At 30.7% G+C, this 20715-nt stretch overlaps 1 protein-coding gene across 3 annotated transcripts in view; it reads right to left on the minus strand.

Moving 5' to 3' along the window:
• Positions 1 to 20715, minus strand: part of Tango6 (transport and golgi organization 6) — a 139077-nt gene that overhangs the window by 65154 nt on the left and 53208 nt on the right. For all 3 annotated transcript variants that reach the window (XR_004759362.2, XM_035367382.2, XM_035367383.2), the window contains 4 exons: positions 17974 to 18136; positions 12026 to 12087; positions 8065 to 8180; positions 1876 to 2055 (listed from right to left, as the gene is read on the minus strand). Coding sequence is in view for 2 of the 3 variants with exons in the window: in XM_035367382.2 (XP_035223273.2) it covers positions 1876 to 2055; positions 8065 to 8180; positions 12026 to 12087; positions 17974 to 18136 (521 nt within the window). In the remaining variant the exon portion in view is untranslated. The remainder of the gene's footprint in view (positions 1 to 1875; positions 2056 to 8064; positions 8181 to 12025; positions 12088 to 17973; positions 18137 to 20715) is intronic.

Below are 20715 nucleotides of genomic sequence, written 5' to 3' on the forward strand. Positions count from 1 at the left end.
TCTTTCATTGCCAATCTCATGATACTTAGCCAATAATGTATAGCAGATGCTATTAAGCTAGGGTAAAAATTACTTTACTGATTCCAAGGAATTTCACTAAGATTTCACTAATAATATATCAGATTGCGATGTTCTTTAACTTTCTGATTTAATCCAGCTTATTATTTTTTGCAGGCTGTTATTATTTACAGCAAATTTATGAAAACTAAAGTTTGAAATTTCAATTATGTCAAAAAGATATTCTAATTCTGAAGCTGCAACAGGACCTACAAAGCGAAAGCATGTTTTGATGTCAATTAAACAAAAAATGGAATTGCTGCAAAAAATGCATAAAGGTAAATCCGCCTCAAAATTATGCAAGGATTGTGTCACTAGAAAGTCAACTGTATGTGATATAAGACAACAGAAAAAGGAACATTCTGAAGATTTTTGTCAATTCTGACACCCCATTTGCATGAATAATGGGAAATAATTCATTATGCTAAAATTGACAATCATGACAAAGTGATGATTGAATGGGTCAAAGCAAGTAACACAGCAAAGGTGTGCTATTGATGGGTCCAGTGCTAATGGCTCAAACCAAAATATTTCATGAAGAAATAAACTTCAAAACGGAGTTCACATATTCGACAGTTTGGTTAACCACATTTAAAAACATGGCACATGGTGTACGGCAATTAAAAATTACATGGTGAAAAAGCTTCAGCTCATAAAAAGCTGCTGAAATATTTGCAGATATTGCAATCATTGAACTTAATAATAATGAAAAGTTATCTCCAGAACTAATTTACAATGTTGATGAAAATGTGCTCTTCTGGCAATATGTACCGTAAAATACCTTGGCAACCTCTACAGAAAAGGCTCCAACTGGTGTCAAAGATTCCAAAGAGAGACAAAGCAAAGTTTGGCAACATTTGAATTTGGTTGGTTTACCTGATGACAAAAAAAATTGTCCTCACTGTAGACAACTATTCGACTCATACTTCATTTAAAGTTTTAAAGAAAGATAATGCATCCGTATTATCCATGTTGTATAATTTAATAGGCCGTAGAAGCAAGTCAACATCAGATTTTTTTAAAAGTTATAATACTATTTTAAACTACTTTGATTTAATAGTTAATTGTGTTAATTAAGTTAATAATCTACTTTTCACAGTTAATTAAGCTAGTTTGTTAATTTTATTTTACTATTATCTAATACAGTACAAAGTCTCTAATCCGGACGTCCATTATCTGGAATAATCTATAATCCAGACCTCAAAGCCGCAAACTTATCCATGCGCGTAATGCCAGTAAAGCATTTACTCATGAACGCTTCCGATAGTGAAGAAAGTAACAGAGAACGTTATTGAAAACGAAAAAATTTTGATTGACAAGTTAGTCAGTATTCTCGACACAGCAATTACAGGACTTGAACAGTGGAACTGAACAAGAAATTATGTCTGTTTATAGAATTAAAGAGAAAGTATTAGCACAAAAAACGAAGCAACTTAAACAACTTACATTGATAGAAATGTTTACTAAAGTAAACAAATAAATATTAAGCTTTTTTTTTTTGTAAATTTTGGTACCCTTTAGATCATGGTTGCTCTTTTTTCATAAATTATGGTTTCATATTTTTAATTGTATTATTTCTGCATGCCATCTTACCAGATTTAAATTGATGATCTATAATCCGGAAAAAAACCTAATCCGGAATCGCCGAAGTGCCGCCGAGTCCAGATTACGGACTTTGTAATGTACCAAATTTATTATTAAAAAATATTCTGCAACTTCAGTTTTCATCTTTGCAACTTTTAATACAACTAAATAAAACATATATACTATAAAAGAATATTATTTCACAGTAAAATCCATAAAGAAAAACATTCTTACTCGTCAATGCCAGGTGGGACAGCTGCAACACCTCCTTCATCACCATACATGAAACGGACTTTTGTCAAATGCACAGGAAAGTATTTATTGCTTGAAAATGTTGCTGCATGCAATAAAGGAACGGCATCTTCATGAGATGCAGAACTTAAGATATGTGCCAACAAACCTTTAACTTTTGACCTGTAAGAAGAGAAAAAAGTATCAAAATCTTATCTTTTACACTAATAACTATTATATATTAACAGTTATGATTATTTAGAGCCTAACAATTTTATTATAATAAAAAATATTTGGAGTTCACAGTTTATGTTTATACAGGAAAAAATATTTGTCTATCAATGACAAAACAAAAACTAATTTATCCTTATACAAGTTTATTAACCAAATTTGTTCATCATTCCCATGCAGAAATATTACCAGTAAATACATTGTATAACTTGTTAAAGAAACATGAAAACATAAATCTTCATTTTTTAATTATTGCAGTTTAATTTTATAATAGTTTTAATTATTTAACCAAAATACTGAATTACTAGAATTCTGATACAGTCAAAAGTCTTTAATCTGGACTCGTCGGGAATTCAGCGATTCCAGATTATAGATCATCAGTTTAAATCTGGTAAGATGGCATGCAGAAATTATAAAATTAAAAATATGAAACCGTAATTTATGAAATAAAGAACAACTATGATCTAAGGGGTATCAAAGTTTACAAAAAAAAGCTTAATATTTATTTGTTTATACATTATTGAATATTTCTTTCAACGCACGCATGCGTAAAGCGTACATTACGCATAGTTGAAATTAGAAAATTGCAAAAAGAAAACTATTTGATGTGTATTTATGATATTTATAATGATGAGGAATTTGATTTAAATCATATCAAAGACGGAGTATATCGAGATGAAATACTACATTTAGTAAGGAATTATAAGCCGAATAAAATAAAAACATCTGTCCTGAAGATAAGGATAGTGCTGACAGATCAACTTCCAGTTCATTGTGCACCGCTACGTTCAGTTCTGGTAGTAAACGCATATGCGCATACGCAGAAAGTTTGTAGCTTTTAAGTCCGGATTATAGATCATTCTGAATTATGGACGTCCGGATTAAAGACTTTTGACTGTACTTCATAATCAAGTTACTTACAAGTTACAAAATGATAATTCCTTTAGAACTTTACTTATAATTACCATACTTCCAAACTGATAGTATGTTTTTCAAAATCGCTCATTCTAACTTCTCATAGGTGTTATTATGACAAGCATGTATAATATTATTTTGATTTCTAAGCCATTTGAAAAGTATTGAAACAAAAAAGCTTTTTTGGGAGAAGGGAACCAAAAGAATGAATTATTGATTATAGTCAATTCATGTTTTCATGAACTTCTGATTTACAAACTACATGCTTTCACAAACAATCTTGTTGGTTCCAAAAGGTTTATGCCTTTTTTAATGCCTTTACCATTTATGAACTTTTGATAATTACGGATATTTTTTGCAGTCCATACAAGTTTGTGAAATCAAGAATCCATTGCATTATAGGAAAGAATATAAGGGCTAACTCAGTAGGAGAATTTTCTCAGGAAAACTGGCTCACATTTGTGTTGCACGTGAGACAACTCTTCAATCACCAGGAGATAAAATACAATAAACCCTCTATGTGGAAAAAACATTAAAAAAGTATGTATTATTTTAAAAACTGCAAATATTGGTGTAATTAAAAGGGAAAAAAATGAAACAAATGTTAATTGAAATGACTGTTGCTTGGAACAATAACTTTCATTTGCACCACAGCCTATTACAGACTAAGGCTGTCTCAACAAGCTTCCTCCAATGGATCCAACCAGTTGTGGTCTGCCAACAATTGATTAAAGTCTTGAGATCTACCTCTATACAATCTATTCAGATTGTACGAGGCCTTCCTCTTTTCCTAATACCCTCTACACTTGCAAAGGTCACCTTTTTAACAGAGTTCAAATTGTCTCATCTATACATATGTTCAAGCCACCCGATACAATAAGATTTGATGACTCAAGACAATATTAGTTTGCTGGCATGTTTTATAGATTTTTTGGCTAAACAAAATTATCTATTTATTATTTTCTCTAAATAGGCCATATATTTTTCAGAGTATCTTTCTTTCAAAGATTAGAAGTCTTTTTTCAACTGTCTTTGTTAATGGCCAGCATTCACTACCATACAATATGATAGCTCTAATAAGAGTTATATGCAGATTTATTTTTGTTATAAAGCTTAATAATTTAGACATTAATAAATTCTTTAAACAATGATAATATCTATTAGCTCCAAATAATGTATTGTCAATTCCAAGTTTAATATTGTTATCATTAGAGATGATAGCACCGAGATACGTAAACTGAGCAATGCCCTTGAAAGTATAAGAGTTTATTTGCAGTGGGAGGGGATTATGTGCTTTACTAATGACTGCCATAAATTTTGTCTTACTCTCATTAATGCTTATAGTCCAGTGTCTCCGGCTGCACACTCAAGAGAAATAAAAGTCTCTGCAACTGACTGTTTAACTTCTGCCAATAATGTCGACGCAGCAGCACGCAATGAATTGGAAGTTGATCTGTCAGCACTATCCTTATCTTCAGGGCAGATGTTTTCATTTTATTTGGCTTATAATTCCTTACTAAATGTAGTATTTCATCTCGATTTATTCTGTCTTTGATATGATTTAAATCAAATTCCTCGTCATTATAAGTTGCTTCCTTTAGTGAAGAAAGTGACACAGAGGTTATTGAAAACGAAAAAATTTCGATTGACAAATTAGTCGGTATTCGAGACACAGCAATTATAGGACTTGAACAGCGGAACTTTGTAACTGAACAAGAAATTATGTCTGTTTATAGAATTAAAGAGAAAGTATTATCACATAAAACGAAGCAACTTACATTGAAAGAAATGTTTAATAAAGTAAAATAAATATTAAGCTTTTTCTTTTTGTAAATTTTGATACCCTTTAGATCATAATTGTTCTTTATTTTATAACTTACGGTTTCATAGTTTTAATTTTATAATTTCTGCACGCCATCTTACCAGATTTAAACTGATGATCTATAATCCGGAATCGCCGAAGTCCCGACGAGTCCGGATTAACGACTTTTGACTGTATAACCTTATTAATAAGTCCTGCCTTCTGTTTTTCCCTCGGAATATCTCTAAAGAACTCTCTCCATCTTTTCAGCGCTTCAACTTTATCACTTGCAAGCTCGCCATCACCTTTTTTACAGTTAATAGTCCCAGAATAGGCAAAGCAAGATACAGCACTGATTTTCTGGCAAAATTTTCTCAACTTATTTTGTGTTTTTAAATTTTCGATCTCACTAAACTGTTCCACCATATATGCTTTCTTTTTCATATGAAACAGTCTTTCTCTTCATGTCTTCTCAACGAACTACAATTTTCTTCTACTCCTCTAGTATAGTGTTTTTGTATCAGAAGTTTAGAAGCTTTTTTTTTCTCCTCAGCAATTTTTGCACTATCACAATCATACTATCCATGTCGTTTATTCCCCTTTCAGTTCTGGTAGAACTTCCTTTGCAGTATCCTTAATTACTTTTTCAGTCTGTATGCATGAGAAGTCATCATTCTGGATATTATTACATTTCAGTAGCCATTTTTTAGTCCAAATGGGTCCCAGAAGGGCTATTAATTTCATTTTGGCATTTCGCATTGAAAATTTTAAATGTCGGTTCACTTTTCAAATTGGTGCCACCAAGTATTATCGCCCTGTGTTATATATAAAGAAATTAAATAATGAAGAATCTGCATAAATGCATGTATGTTTCTTACATTGTGATAAAACAATGGTACATAGAACCATCCAATTTTGAATTACGTAATCTTCTACTGAATATGGGCATCTGAAAGACCTAACTTGGAATTTGTTTTATTATTGATTTCATATTTTATAACACTTCAATGAATTTTTGATTAACAAACTCAACGATTTCAAAGCAAGCAATGGCAATGCTGAACAAAACTTTTATCTCCATTGCGGGAGCATGACATTTGTCTTCTGTAGGTCCATGTACGCTGATAATACTAATATTTTGAAGGCAAGCTCGAATCTGCACTTTACAGACCCTTTCATTTATAGGTTTGAAGTCTATGATTCTGTCTCCTATTTTCCTAGTTACTACAAATTGAACTCCAAAGCAGTGCTGCTTATCATGGCAGCTATATAAAATACTGCACCTTTTTTTATCCAAAATTCCTTAGCCAAGCATTCTGATCTCCTGAATGGACCAAATATCTAAATTATAATTTTCAAAGACATCAACCAGATTTTTAACTGCTCCACCCTTTTAGAGTGTACGCTCATTCCAAGTGCTAATACACAAGTCCATTGTTGTTCCATCTCGTCTGGGTGGTATTCATCCACGATTTAGCTTTTGAGATTTCTGAACTGGAATTTTTTTTTACAGGGTGGGAAAGTTAACCCCACACCACACTTCCAACCTGGAAAACCAGTCCCTTGATATAATCCCTAGGGACAGTGTGCCCAGCCAAACTCTTGGACACTGGGTACCCATTTTAGTCAATTCTTATGACATACATGAGCTAATTTTGGGACTATTATTCAGTCAACATACAGGAACGGTCACCACATGGGTGTACAGTGACTAACACAGCTCTTAGAAGTTTTGCAGTGACGAGGTGATAGAAAGGAGAGGTTTTTATATAAGGTGTTTTTCAATACCTTTTATAAAATGTTCCCTTTTCCTTCATTTAAGTCAACCTTGACTGCTAAGTCAAAAAGTTCCTATGGCTTTATAACAACTCTTATTTCTTGTGAGCTAAAGGCACTTTATTTTCTCCATTACCTCTACTTTCACTGTCAGCTGCTGATCATCGACTTTTTCATTTGTCATTTCTTGCTTAATTCTTTGATTTCTCCTTCTTTCATATCTGAAATTGCTAATTACACCGCTGGGTATTAAAACATCAACACCAGGAAGGAAGATCAGATGAACGACAAAATCACATGAAAGGAAGAAGTTGGGATATGGATATGATTAGTATTTCAGCACATTTAGATGACACAAGAGGGAGAAACGGCATCTGAAGCACTGCATAAAAGAAAATTGTGTGGTGGATTTCTCATTTGGAAAGTACTTTGTAATGTTGGAGCTTGCTCAGGATATCATGATATGCCTCGAATAAGAGGAGGAAATGCTTACCAGCAAGTTTCGAAATTCAATAGAAGCAGGATCATTGCTTATCGAAAGGGCAGACTATCATTCCGTGATATCACTGGTCAACATCCAACTACTGTCAAGCGAATATGGAACCAATAGATTGTTGAGGGTCACACTGAACGGCATGTAGGATTTCAACACCTCCCATGACTAACGCCAGAGAGGACAGACATATTGTGAGGTCAGCCCTGCAAGACTGTACGACCACATCACAGATCATTAGTCAGGAAATGGGCACGTTTGGAGCACGCCCATAATCAGCTCGTAAGGTGCATCGACATATGCAGCAGCGTGGACTATCAACAGGTGACCATTACTTTGGCTTCCTTTGACAACACAGCATAGAGAGAGACAGCGAATCTGGTGCGCTAAACGACAAAGCTGGATGGCAGAATGTCACCTTTTCAAATGAGTCTGATTCTACATGCAGTAATCTGATGGCCCTGTACATATCTGAGGAGTCCGCACATTGCCTGCTTGCATTTGATATCAGCTTAGGGGCCCCGTACCTGTAGTGATGGTTTGGTCAGGTGTACTCCTGCAGTCTATACAATTGCTTGCTATCGTTTTCAATTGTTGATAACTTCTAGCCAGAGCTGATGCCCGCAAGCATTCGAAATGAATGTTGAACTGCATATGAGTCAAATTTTAGAAACAGGCAAATTAAATAGAAAAAGTGCGCATGCGAAATCACATTCCTTAAACGCATGCTCAGCAGGGGTTTACTGTATGGAAGCAAACTATCATTTTATCACAGTTTTATCGATATGGCCATTGTGGAACATCTTGTTGTCAATAAGTACAACAACTCTAAATTATTATTTAAATCTATAATTTACTATCTATTCATTATTATTTAAATCAATAAAAATGTGGAAAAATTATTCTAATACCAAATATGCAAATTTACACAAAAGTATTTATTTAAATGATTAAAATTATGATAGTTTTTTTTTACCTCAGAAATGATATCCCTTCTAATAAGAAGAAATACAAGCGGCATAAACAGTGGAAATAAGGATACAGCAAACGTGAATGCTTTCGACTGACAGGAGAATTGCAGGAAACAAAAATCTAAAGAGGGAAAAATAAATTAATGATGAAATCAGAGAAATATATTTGCACATCATTTTGGTATTTAAAAATAACTCTAGTAAAATATATGTGTTCAAATTTTAGAACACATAGTTACGGTTTATGTTCTCAAATTTTACAATTCATAGGATGCTACAACATACATGAAGTCTCAATACTAGCTTATCATTGCGTCATATCTACTTCTTTAATTTAATTACACTTTTTTAAAGACTGTCTAAGCCTTTGAAGATTCTCATAAATAATATGGCTGATAACAAAAATGTTTAATTTTTCAAAAACAAGATAAAATTTGTTAAAGAAGTTAAACCATTTAAAAATGCTTTAACATTGAAAATTATGAGATACGAACTTTTTCTAGCTTAGTGTCTAAGCAAACTTTAGCCAGTTGACTTGAATACCATCAATAATTTTTAAACGTTTAATATTAACAATCCATAAGGAAAGCTCTAGCAGAAATTTACAGCGAGGTGAAAAAAATGCTTCAAGCTGCTTCCGTGTGTTGCATTTCTTGTTCTTAACATTTTAAAACACAGTTGAATTTTCACTGTAACTATTTTGTTACATCTTCAAAAATTTTTTTTAATATGACTAATTTATGACTTTTATTTAAAAAAGTCAAATTCACAGACTAGAAATATTTAACCAAAAAAGAGGGAAAAATTGAAGAAATACACTTAAATTAATTTTTAGTCACATAGTCTTCGATAACACAAATATGTAAAATTTTTAAGGCATGGCTTTACAGCAAGTTTTTAAAATATGCTTTAAAATCAAAGATGAGTTTACTAATTTTATGGTTTGCCTTTCTACATTATATTTACTTTAAAATTACAGTACATCTCAAAATTAGTAAAATACTAATGTTAGATCATACACCCAGAGGGCAAGGAAAATAAAATTCTGCAATTCGAAAAAAAATTAGTATAGACTTTAATGATCACAATTCTTTTGAATAATGTGCAAAGTATTCATTATATTTTCTTGATGAGGGAAGATACATAAATAATTAATTTCAATACATATTAATATTGAATACAGCTGACTAGATTGTAAGGGGCAAAAAGGTACAGAAGCAGAAATTCTGACTTGCATTTTCCTGTAGGTTATCTGGTTAACATACATTTATACAGGTTTCCTTTTATATTATCAAATCAATATATTTCATATTATCAAATTTCCTTTTATATTTATTATTTTTTCTACCAGAGATCCTATTTTAGAAAAGTTTATAAATTATAATAATTTAGGTATAACAAAATTATAGGTATAACAATATAATTTTGTTATACCTAAATTATAATAATTTAGGTATAAAATTTGTTACATTACTAAATTATATAACAAAAAATATAATAATTTAGGTATAACATAAATTATAATAATTTAGGTATAACAAAAACAATCATTTATGGGTGTAACAAAAATGATCGTTTTTGTTATACCCACCGTTAGAAGATAATGTTATCACAACATTTCAGCTTCTAAATTGCAATGTTTTGTAGCAGCTCTTGAAGGCAACAATTATTTATTCCTACCTGCACCTTGAATTTAGTTGCAAAACTTATTTAAATAAGTTTAAAAATTACTCAAGGGAATGCCACCTTTTTTAAGAATTAGTTGGCTAAGAACTATTTATGTTTAAACAAAAATTTTAATATAAACAAAGCTCAATGCCGTTCTCAAATCCGGAATTTCCGAAGTCCCGACGAGTCAGGATATCAAAATTTGCACTGTATATTAAATACAAGACAGCTTTCTAAAGTTCATATTTATTCTAACTGCATTATACAATACAATAAATACGAATTTTAAAAGTTATCAGGAATATAAAAACAAATCATTTTTGCATAAGAATGGAAATGCAATTTGAGCCTATAAGGCTGCTATCACACATCCAATTGTTTCAGAAGAACAACTGTCTGGAACAATTATTTTTTTGCTTTGTCACAACAGTCAATCGCCACAGATCACTTTGGAGTGTTAACAGGGAAAACTGGCTCTCCATAACAAACAAGCTGATACAATTTGAAGCTGATTGGTTGAAAACGAACAACTTGCAATTTCTTTATTTTGAAAGGAAGGAAAAAAAAATCGATCTATCTTTCAATAGTAAACCAGGCAGAAAAACTATCTGAAACAGTTGTTCATGTGTGATATAGGCCTTAGAGGTACAGAAAAAGTTAAAGACAAAGAAATGCAAATAAGGTGATGCAAGTACAACATGTTCATTACACATCAATGCCCCACCCAACCGGGATAGGGGCCAGTGACTCTGACTATCATACCAGAGGGTCCAGGTTTGAATCCCAGAGAAGGTGTCTCTGCAGCATCAGAACACTCTAAATGTGTTCTAAATTATAAAATCGAAATTATTAAATTTTTTATCTAAACTAAATCGAAATCTAAACTCTAAATCGAAATTATAAAATTTCGATGGGTTGAGGGTAGGGGAAGAGGGATGGAAAACCCTCAGACCCATCCCCTAGAGTGCATTCTCTCAAAATTAGGGGCAAAGCAGAACTAGTCAGGCTGTTATCTATATGGTGCTAAGGTTCTTGCCAATTGCAGGTGTATTTGATTCCTTGCTATGATGAATCTTGTGGGTTTCTGCTGACAATTGTCAATCAAGTGAGATTGGTAACAACAACATAACAACATAACAATAACTCACTTGTCCTAACACAATTCCAGGCACACAATACTCACTAGGATATGCAGGTGTTGCTTTCAACTATCATGTTCCTATGTTTAATGGGGAGGGGTAGTTTCTTTTTATGCTCTTCATCTACCTTTAAAGTTTTGGATATTTTGAATCACTCTGTATAGTACAAAAACAAACTTATTAAAGTCTTCTGCCCATAAATGAAAAAAAAACTGATAATCTATTTACCATAGTTCCTCATGTATTCCCTCATTTTTTTACCTCCAGATTCTAAAAATTTATAAAATATTTGCATAACTTTCCCCCTTCCTACGGCATTTTCAGAGAACGAGCTTCCCTAAATTTTAAAATAGATTCTTCTGCATAGTGATCGTTTTTGTTATACTAACAAAGACAAACTCTCACAAACTACCTGTGAAGGTCACACTGAACCTTTCCCTTTTAACTGTTAAACGTTATCCCAGCTTAATACAAGAACCAACTCATCACAGCAAAGCAAACATGTACTGACATTCAATCTATGATTTCTCTAAGTCAACTGCACATTCACCTTTTTTAATTATTTATGCCTAATTTGAAGCCTAAGGTGTAGCAAAGACAAAAATGCAAATGGGCAAGATTCAAGTTATAGGGAGATGGAGATGAAGATAATTTATTAGATATTGTAATATTAATACTCTTTTGTATTCTTATTGGAATGTAGGTTCTTTTAAAGAAATAATACTGTGAGATTTACCTGTAGTTTATCCAAGACTACTTTTCGTTTGTTATGTACTTACCGTAATTGCATCCCTCTGAAATTAAACTATTTGCATAACTTACCTCTCTCAATTTTCGGATGATAAAATCAACACAGAAAGGAAAAAAAATACAAGAGGAAATACTGTAACTATATCTGAAGAATACAGCACTTAACAAATTTGTACAATGAACATTGAAAAATGAAAACATTATTGAAATACATCTTTGTGCATTCTACATTTAAAATCCTAATAGTGCAATTTTGAATGTAAGGAACACTATTATTATTATTTAAAGACTCTTCCTAGTACTAAGTACTATAACAACCTTAAAAGTTACTTTGTCAAGTCTTAATGTTTAATTTATCTTTCAAAACGTATTTTATTAAACATTTGTATAAACAATGAATATTCAGTACCTGATACAAATCTTCAATGCACACTGTAAATTCATTCTCTTTCACAATAACACCATCTGTACCTAAAGAGACATCATAAAATTATATAAATACATTGAAAAGTACATGTATACATTTATAAAGTAAATATTATGTATTTAAAAGCTTTTTAGACAGGCAGTGCAATATGATCGTTTTATACCTAAATCTGTTTTAAATTTATGGTACTCTAATGCTTATATATGAAAGATGTTTACTTCTTGTACTCACAAAATGTTCTGAAAAATTAATCATACTTTTGATAGAAATACATGTGTTTTTATAACACCAGATTTCATTTGATTAATTTACTATATAAAACAACTGTAAAACTTATATCTAAAAAATATTATTCAGGTGTATTCTGCTTTACAAATGTTCACTTTCACAAAAGACCAAAAATAGTACCTTTTCCATTTAACAAAAAGATATTCAAAAAATACTTTTAATTTCATAAAAAAAAAAGGTGAAAAAAAACCCACTCAGTTTTAATTTTATGCAGTAACTGCAGAATGCCTGGATTATCTGCAATGAACTGTGGAAAAGAATGAAACAACTCAGCATTAGAAATCAAACATACTTTTTTCATGAATTTGATGCAGCCCAAAGCAAATGATAACCTTTAACTACTGACGACTCAAGCAAGCATAGAAACTATAAATGCACTCACCTAATGAATACAAATAACCAGATATTAACAGATGATACACATTCTGTTTTTACTATTTCATATTATATTTTTAACAGACTTTTTTAAACTGTGTTTAAAGACCCACCCCCAACCAAAAAATATCTTGATTTGTATATAAAAGCCAAAATAAAGGAACATTAAAATAAATAAATAAGGTAATGTTGCTCATTAAAACTTGAAAATTGTTATTTGCATGGTGACCATAATTTGGAAGCAGCTTAAGTGCATTATAAATGAAACCTGTTCCAGGCATCGTTGTTTTTTATATATCCATATTCTGATGCTGAAGTCTTTTTACTTGCATGGAGTAAAGGAAATATTGTAATAGGAAATATTTCGGGTATTACATTTCAATGCAAATATCCATTCCATTTCAAAATCTATTTGGATGATTTTTTTTTTTTTCATTACATACGTAATGTACAGACAAAATAAAGCACTCTTTTTTCCAAAATGGATTCAAATGGGATTGTTTTCATGACATCTGTATGTACCTTGCATAGACGATTATAAGTCAACTTTAAAAGTTTGAATTTTGTTATATATTACAATATAAAATTAGTGAATATAAAGAAATATAGTTGTGTTTTGAAATATCAAAAAGTAGGGAATATTAAGTTAAATTTATATTTCATCATGAAGCTGACCAACAGAAACAAAAGTGACTCTGGGATTTTACAGGTTTTACATTTAAACTAATGATGACTACCTTTTGAAATAAACAGAATATACTGAAGAAATAAATTTTAAGAAATTTTTTCTTTAAATGATTTTACATGTATTAAGTACATCTTGTGATTGTTCAAAATCGGAAATAATTAAAATGATTACAAGTTATTTATGCAATTTCAGTATTTTACAGAGCAACATAATTCCAGATGAGTTAGAGGGCGATATTATATCTGATAGACTTGAAAATTATTCAGCCCAAGCTAATTGCTATGATATTCAAAATGATGTCCTTATGATTGATAAGTCATCAGTTCAGTTTCAACTTTCCCAGTTTTTAAATACATACATAAATTTTAATGACATTGATATTTTGATTACTAAATGTGATGGTAATACACATAATTCAGTTGACAAATTCATTGAAATTTTTGAGGATGTATCTAATTTGTTAAAACTAAATGAATTACAGTCTGATATTCACCAAAAAATATTTAACTGGAAAAGCAAAATTATTCATTGAAAATGAAACAAAAATTAATTTGTGAAATGCACTTAAGGCCTTATTAGTAAATGATTATGGTGTTCAATATAACTCTGCTCAGTTACACGAATTATTATCACAACATATAATGCAGAAAAGAGAATCTCTATATGAATATTTTTTGGTAATTAAAAAAATTTATGTTCCAAAGGTAATACTGAAAACGGCACTTTAACCGAATATGTTATTAACGGTATAAATGATTCCACGCTAAATTAATCTATTCTTTATGGTTGTAAAACTATGGCAGAATTTCAGGAAAACTTTAGATATATGAAAAAATTAAATTAGGTAATGATAAAAACAAATCCGTTTAGCCTAATTCTGAAACCTATTTTGAAAGTAAAATAAAAACAAATATTCATTACTTGCAGAAATCTTGGTCATGTGGACAATTTCTGCAAAAATGAGAGCAAGGGGGGGAATACTTTACTTTTAATTTATTTGGACATGTAGCTGCAGAATGTATTAAAAATAAGACAAATATAAAGGATTTTGGTGGAGTGAATCATATATTTGTAAACAAGCATTGGAACGGCATGCATAAAATTGTACTGATAGATAATGTAGAAGTAGAAGCTTTCATTGAATAGAGGAAGTGACATAAATATAATAATTGAAAATATTAATAAAGTAATTGGTTCACCTAGCATTAATTCTTCAAAAACCTATCAGGTATTTTAACGGTTCCATACAAATTTATGACTGTGAAATTAAATCAAATATTTATGTTGTACTTCCAAGAAAAAATGAAAAAATGGGGGGGGGGACTGGAAATGAATTGCTTTTGCAAATGGAAGTTATTATAAACAAGAACTGCATATTCAGAAAAGTAGCAAAAGATGAAAATGAATCAAATTTAATGTATAGATCAAGAAAATTAGTTAGATAACTGTTCGGATATTAATAAAGCACACAGGTCGAAAGTAAAATGCTTAATTAAGTTATATTCATAATAAAACTGAAAACCCTATAGAAGAAACATATGCTGTTGAAGATGAATTAAAGAAAGAGGAAGAAAAAAGCAATGTTAAATGTGGAAAAGGAAAATTGCTAAATGTAGAGGAAAGGATGAATTCCATTCCTATAGAAAGAACAAAAAAATCCACATAAGAAAAGTTTAGAAAATCAGATAGAGTAATGAATAAATTAGTAATTCTAAAAAACCCTCATCAGGGCCAAAGAGTTCTAGAAAATGAAAGAATTCAGAATCTGAGAAATTGGTTGAAGATAACACTGGTGAAACATAAATATCAACAGTAAAAAAGAGTAAACAGTAAAAGAAACTTCCAGCTGAAAAGCTGGATTCAGGCATACCTGAAAAACCTAAAGAAAGACATGATGCATATTATTTTAAAAGGTGACCAAATTATTTCTTTGAGACCCAGACGTTTACCAATTATAGATAAAGAAAGTACTAAACTAAAACAGGAAAAAACTATTTTACAAATGGATTTGGATGCGTGTGAACCACAAGTTATATCTTTGGAAAGAAAACTTTCTGTATCAGAACTTACTGTAAAAATGTTACAGAAACAACTATCAGATGCCAAGAATGAAGTAGAAGCTGCAAAATTTCAGATGAGCACCTGTCTGAGCATGAAAAAGAAGTTCAACATAATAAATTGAAAACGCAAGAAAAACTAGCTTTATAAAAAGGATTGGATGGAATGATAGAGTAGAGATTATCTGCTAAGCAAGCAGAATTGGAAAGAAAAGTGTGTATCACTGATGAAAAATTTTGTCAGTTGCGAGAAATTCTTAATGCTGATGATTAGGAATATTATGGAGACCTATGAAGTGCTGCAGCTGTTCCAACACCATCTACTGTAATTTCAGCTTACGAATCAACTAAACTTGAAACAAGATCTTATAAGAGGTGTAAATCTTCCCTTGAAGAACCTTCAGTCCCAGAAACAAGATTTCCTAGAGCAAAATCAGCTCTTAATTTTATATCTGAAGTCAGCAAACAGAATGAAAAATAGAAGAGACTGTTGACAATGCTATTGTTGCAAAGATGAAAGACAATTAGGATGTTTCCTTCAATACTGTCCTTAGCACACAATCTCCCCTTCTCCCTTTTCAGGTTCATTTCAGGTTTATAGTTAGTATTTCTTTTCAGGTTTTGGTCTATTCATGATGATAGTTCCTCTTACTGAAGACAACGATGATGTAAGATGACCGATGATTCATGATGTCAAGAGCAGAATAATGTCATCATGTTAAACTCATAACTCATAATTATAATTCTCGCGCACTATCTAATTTTTAACTGTTTACTGCACGAGCAAAATTGATGGAACTCTTGCCACTTTGTTTTTTGAAAATAAAATGAACAATGTCTTATTAAGAAGTTGCATACGTATTAATGTTGAAATAAATTTGTTTTGTTTCAAGACAAGTTGCGACTTGCCCAAGACAAAAACCTATATGTATACCTACCCCCTTACCCAATTTAAGATACCTTATCTGGACTTTATCTTTGCAATTGTTGGTCAGTCATATACTTTCAATTGCAAAAATGTTTTAAATGATGAAATTATTCATGTTCTGGCAATGTCAAATTCTTTTTTTTTTTAAATTCTGACAAATAATAAAATCTAATTTTTAATGTGATCTTATGGTTTTTATATTTGGGAAAATTTTATACTTGTAACAAAAATATAAAGTTAGAAGTTTGACTCTTGTACAATTAAAACCGACCATAATATTTCATCTCAAAATTTGCAATTTTTTACGCCATTTTCAACTTTTCTTAAGGGATCGGTTAATTAAGTTAAAGTATTTCCAGAAAATAAGCTTAAATAAAATGCGGTCAAAAAATGTGTATAATTTAATAGGTCATACAAGGAAGTTGTTGCCTACTATGCAGCACTGAAAGTCATGTACACAGCATTATTTCTGCGCAATTTCAGTTAGTTAAAATTCGGACTCCTAGTGTAGCATACGTTTTGATCCCGTATTTTCGGGAATTCATTATTTTGATTTAAATTTTAGTTATATTACAGTCCAACAAAATACAAAATAAAATTGGTTGTTGTTGTTGTAAAGTTGTCTTTAGTATACAGTCTAATCAGCGCCTTCAACAGAAGTCATGTGTCCACATCAGATTCTAATATTCAGTTACATCCTTCCACTTAAAATAAATATACATATAAACATGAATTTAAAGCTCATATCATTAAGTTTAATGATAAAAAACAAGCAGAATTCAATATTAATTTGTAGTTACAGAAACACATAAAAAAATAGATTCAATCAACTATACTAACACATGAAATATTTATATTAATATCTTTTGATATTTTACTAAACAGTCGATTCTTCCTAGAACATTCTTCCTAGAACAGAGTAAATACCAACAAATTTTTATAATTAAGTTTCCTTGAAAAGCTAATAGCATGTTCTGGAAATAGCATTTATATGCCATATAAATTCAATTCACATAATTAGTTTATAAAGTATTTCTCTCGCCTTATAACACGCTCGACACACATTCAAGAGGTCCGAGGTTTGAGTCCCGGTGAGGGCATTGCTAATTTTTCATGACTCCTGCTTTGAAATAACCTAATGTTTTTACAGTTGCGCCAAACTAAAAAAGGTGGTGGATAATGATTCTCCACCACCAGGATTTGGCGATTGGTCCCCCTAATCCCCAGTCGCCCTTTAAAAGGGGGAGTACATAAGGTATTTCTCCCGCCTTCTTAGCATGCCTTCGTGGTGTAGTGGTCAGCACACTGGATGCATATTCAAGTACCAGCAAGGGCATTGGCTCCTTTTTCATGACTCCTGCTTTAAAAAAAAACCTAATGACTCTACATGTTAAACTTCTTATTATTTTAGTATTATCAGCAGACTGTGGATTCATAAATCTTAATTAACACATTATCTTCGCAATGTAACTAAACTATATATTTTGACAAATGATACTTATACAGAATTTTTTTTTTAATCTGGCAAAATATGTATATAATTTTTAAAAAAGAAAAATTAAGCATGCCTTTTGTAATTAATCAAGTAAATTACCTGGAGAACTGACACATAATTGAAGAGGTTTAAAAATACTGTCAAAGAAATATTTCTGAGCTAATTTCATTCTTGTTTCACAAAACTGTAAAATAAGGCAGGATGCAATAGAATGATATAAGGCATCCAACTGAGATCCTTTTGAATGAAGCAATTCAAATACCTAATGTGAACAGAAAGTACTGTATATAAATAAACAAATATAAATAAGAATAAAAATTTAAAATAAATTTTTAAAAATCTAATTGCTATATAAAATACACATGAAATTTTCAAAAACAATCATAACAAAATGCTAATTCTCTCAATAAAAATACAGTGCTCTGAAAGGTAACTTTTAAAACAAAAAGACAATCTGTTTACCCTCTAATAACCATGCTGCTTAAGTCCATGGTGACTTAAGTCACCGCGAATATAATCCTGAGCCAATCATTCGACGGTTGCATAAAAAATGCAGATGATATGCATGAATTTCCTAATCCAAAATTTCATCATTCAAATTCAGCTTTGTGATATTATTATCATTATTTATATATAAGAATAAAAAAAAAAAATCACACTGCTTTTAACTATCTCAAACTGTTGATTTACTAAGTTAATTAACCTTCTTTTCATGTACCATATATTTGCAGTCATGAGCTTTTTGATTCATATGCATTAATTCACACAGCAAAATATTTTATTTTCTTATTTCAATAATTCAGAATTCCATCTAATGGTCTACGTTTTAATGAAACAAGAAAAATTATTATATAAATCTTGCGAATAAATAAGTTTAACCTTTTAACCATCATTTAACCATCATGCCTGAAATAATCTTGGGCACAGCACTGATATTCCAAAATGTCACGCCCAAACATTACTCAGGCTAATTTTTTTCTTTTTTTTTTTTTTAAGTGTATTGTATTGTTATACTCAAATATATATCGCGAGAAGATTATTTCGCCTTCAGTTCAATAGATGGCAGCACTTTACTGAAGGTTTCAAAGGATAGAGGTTAAAGTTCAAAGTACATGGCATTTTTTTAAATTTTTTTGATTGCGAAGCAAATATTTCATTTTTGGAATAAAAAAAATTGACAATTTGTGAACCCAAATCATCAAAATAACTTGACAATTAAAAGGTTAAGTACATAAAGAATTCCATAATTGGATCTAAAACGCTTTCACAATCTACCACGTTGGAATGCATAGATAAGGAAGAACTATATAAAATCCAAAAAGGGACATGACAGCATAACAAATCAATTCCTCAGAGCAAGCTTGTTCAACTTGGTAATGACAGCAGGTTGAATTCACAAAGGTCTTCATACCCTAGCCACATAGCTTTAAGTCTTGAATCTTAAGGCTAATCAATTTTAGCCTAAAGTAACACAAATTCATAACAATTAACAAAATTCATTTCCGTAGCAGAATCAATAGCCCCCTTAAGGGAGAGGCGAGGCATGTTTTAATAAAAATTCTGATTTACATTACTTTTGAAAACAGAACTGGGTTCAATCCCAAAAGGAGGAGCTGTAACTTGAATATGAGACAGTTTCTCTTTTTTGAAAGTCCTCCATGAGGGCATTATTTTCCTTAGGCCAGTAGCCCTCATATTCAAACAAACTAACCTAAACTATGCATGAAAATATTGGTAACAAAACTGATAAAAAAACATTTAAAATAATAATATGATACTGCCTTTTTACCACCAATTTGCTGTTACATATCTTCTGCCCTATGACTATTTCCTATTAAAATTCTTATTGCCATATTTGAAATAGGCTTTCATGAGCCAAGCAACTTTAATGCATTTAGATCAATTTCAATTATAAAAAATATTTGCTTAAAACAATAAAAGTTACAAAACATACGAAATATTTGTTACTTAGTGTTTACCAAATTCTATAATTTATTCTCATCCAGATAAGCATAACATTATTTTAAACTGCTCACCATGTGCTTGACTTTAAAATTATCATAATGAAATTAATCTTCCATCTGAAATTCCACAGGTAAATCTTTTCCATGGGTGTTTCAACACAAATGAATATATTTTAAGTCTCATTTTCCTGTTACTCTTCATTTAAAAATGTTATAAGCTCCTTACATTTTTCATCCACCATTAAATGTCTTTGATTGAAATATTATGCTATAACAGATCATTCTTAGCAGCTATATAAGAATCTCAGAATGGCAAATTTAGTTTTCCAAGAGGGTATCATTATTCAGGAAATTTTCAATCCTTCTACAGAAGTATCTCTGTAATCAGATATTCTTTTTCTCCCTAGTTCAATATGCTGAATTTTTAATATTTTCTTGAATTTAGGCATACCAAAGAAGACAGTTTTATTTGTCCCACTCTACTGGACTGATTGTGCAATCAGTCCATGTCTTAAAAGAACGACTCAGAATATATTATATTAGAGTATATGTATCATTGATCTAACACAGGTATTTTGACATAAAAACTGTGCTATCTCCAAAATAACATACCAATTTTTTTCTATATTTCAATCCTATGATTCAAATCATGTCAAAGTAACAAGTTTTGTAAAAAATCGCACAAGTAATTTTTAAAAAATTAGCTCATCCATGTTAATTGAATTTGGTACATATTTACTAATATATTTTTTATTACACTTACTTGATTCTTCCTTTCATGTTTTGAAATTTAGGTTCATTCTAAATAAAATTCACCCATTTTTTATAATTTATTTTTTTAATTTGTACTTTAAATAAACTTCATAATTTTTTCAAA

The sequence above is a fragment of the Stegodyphus dumicola genome, chromosome 3, assembly GCF_044657685.1.
Source record: "Stegodyphus dumicola isolate Sdum_Otavi_A_Nest chromosome 3, ASM4465768v1".
NCBI lineage: Eukaryota > Metazoa > Arthropoda > Arachnida > Araneae > Eresidae > Stegodyphus > Stegodyphus dumicola.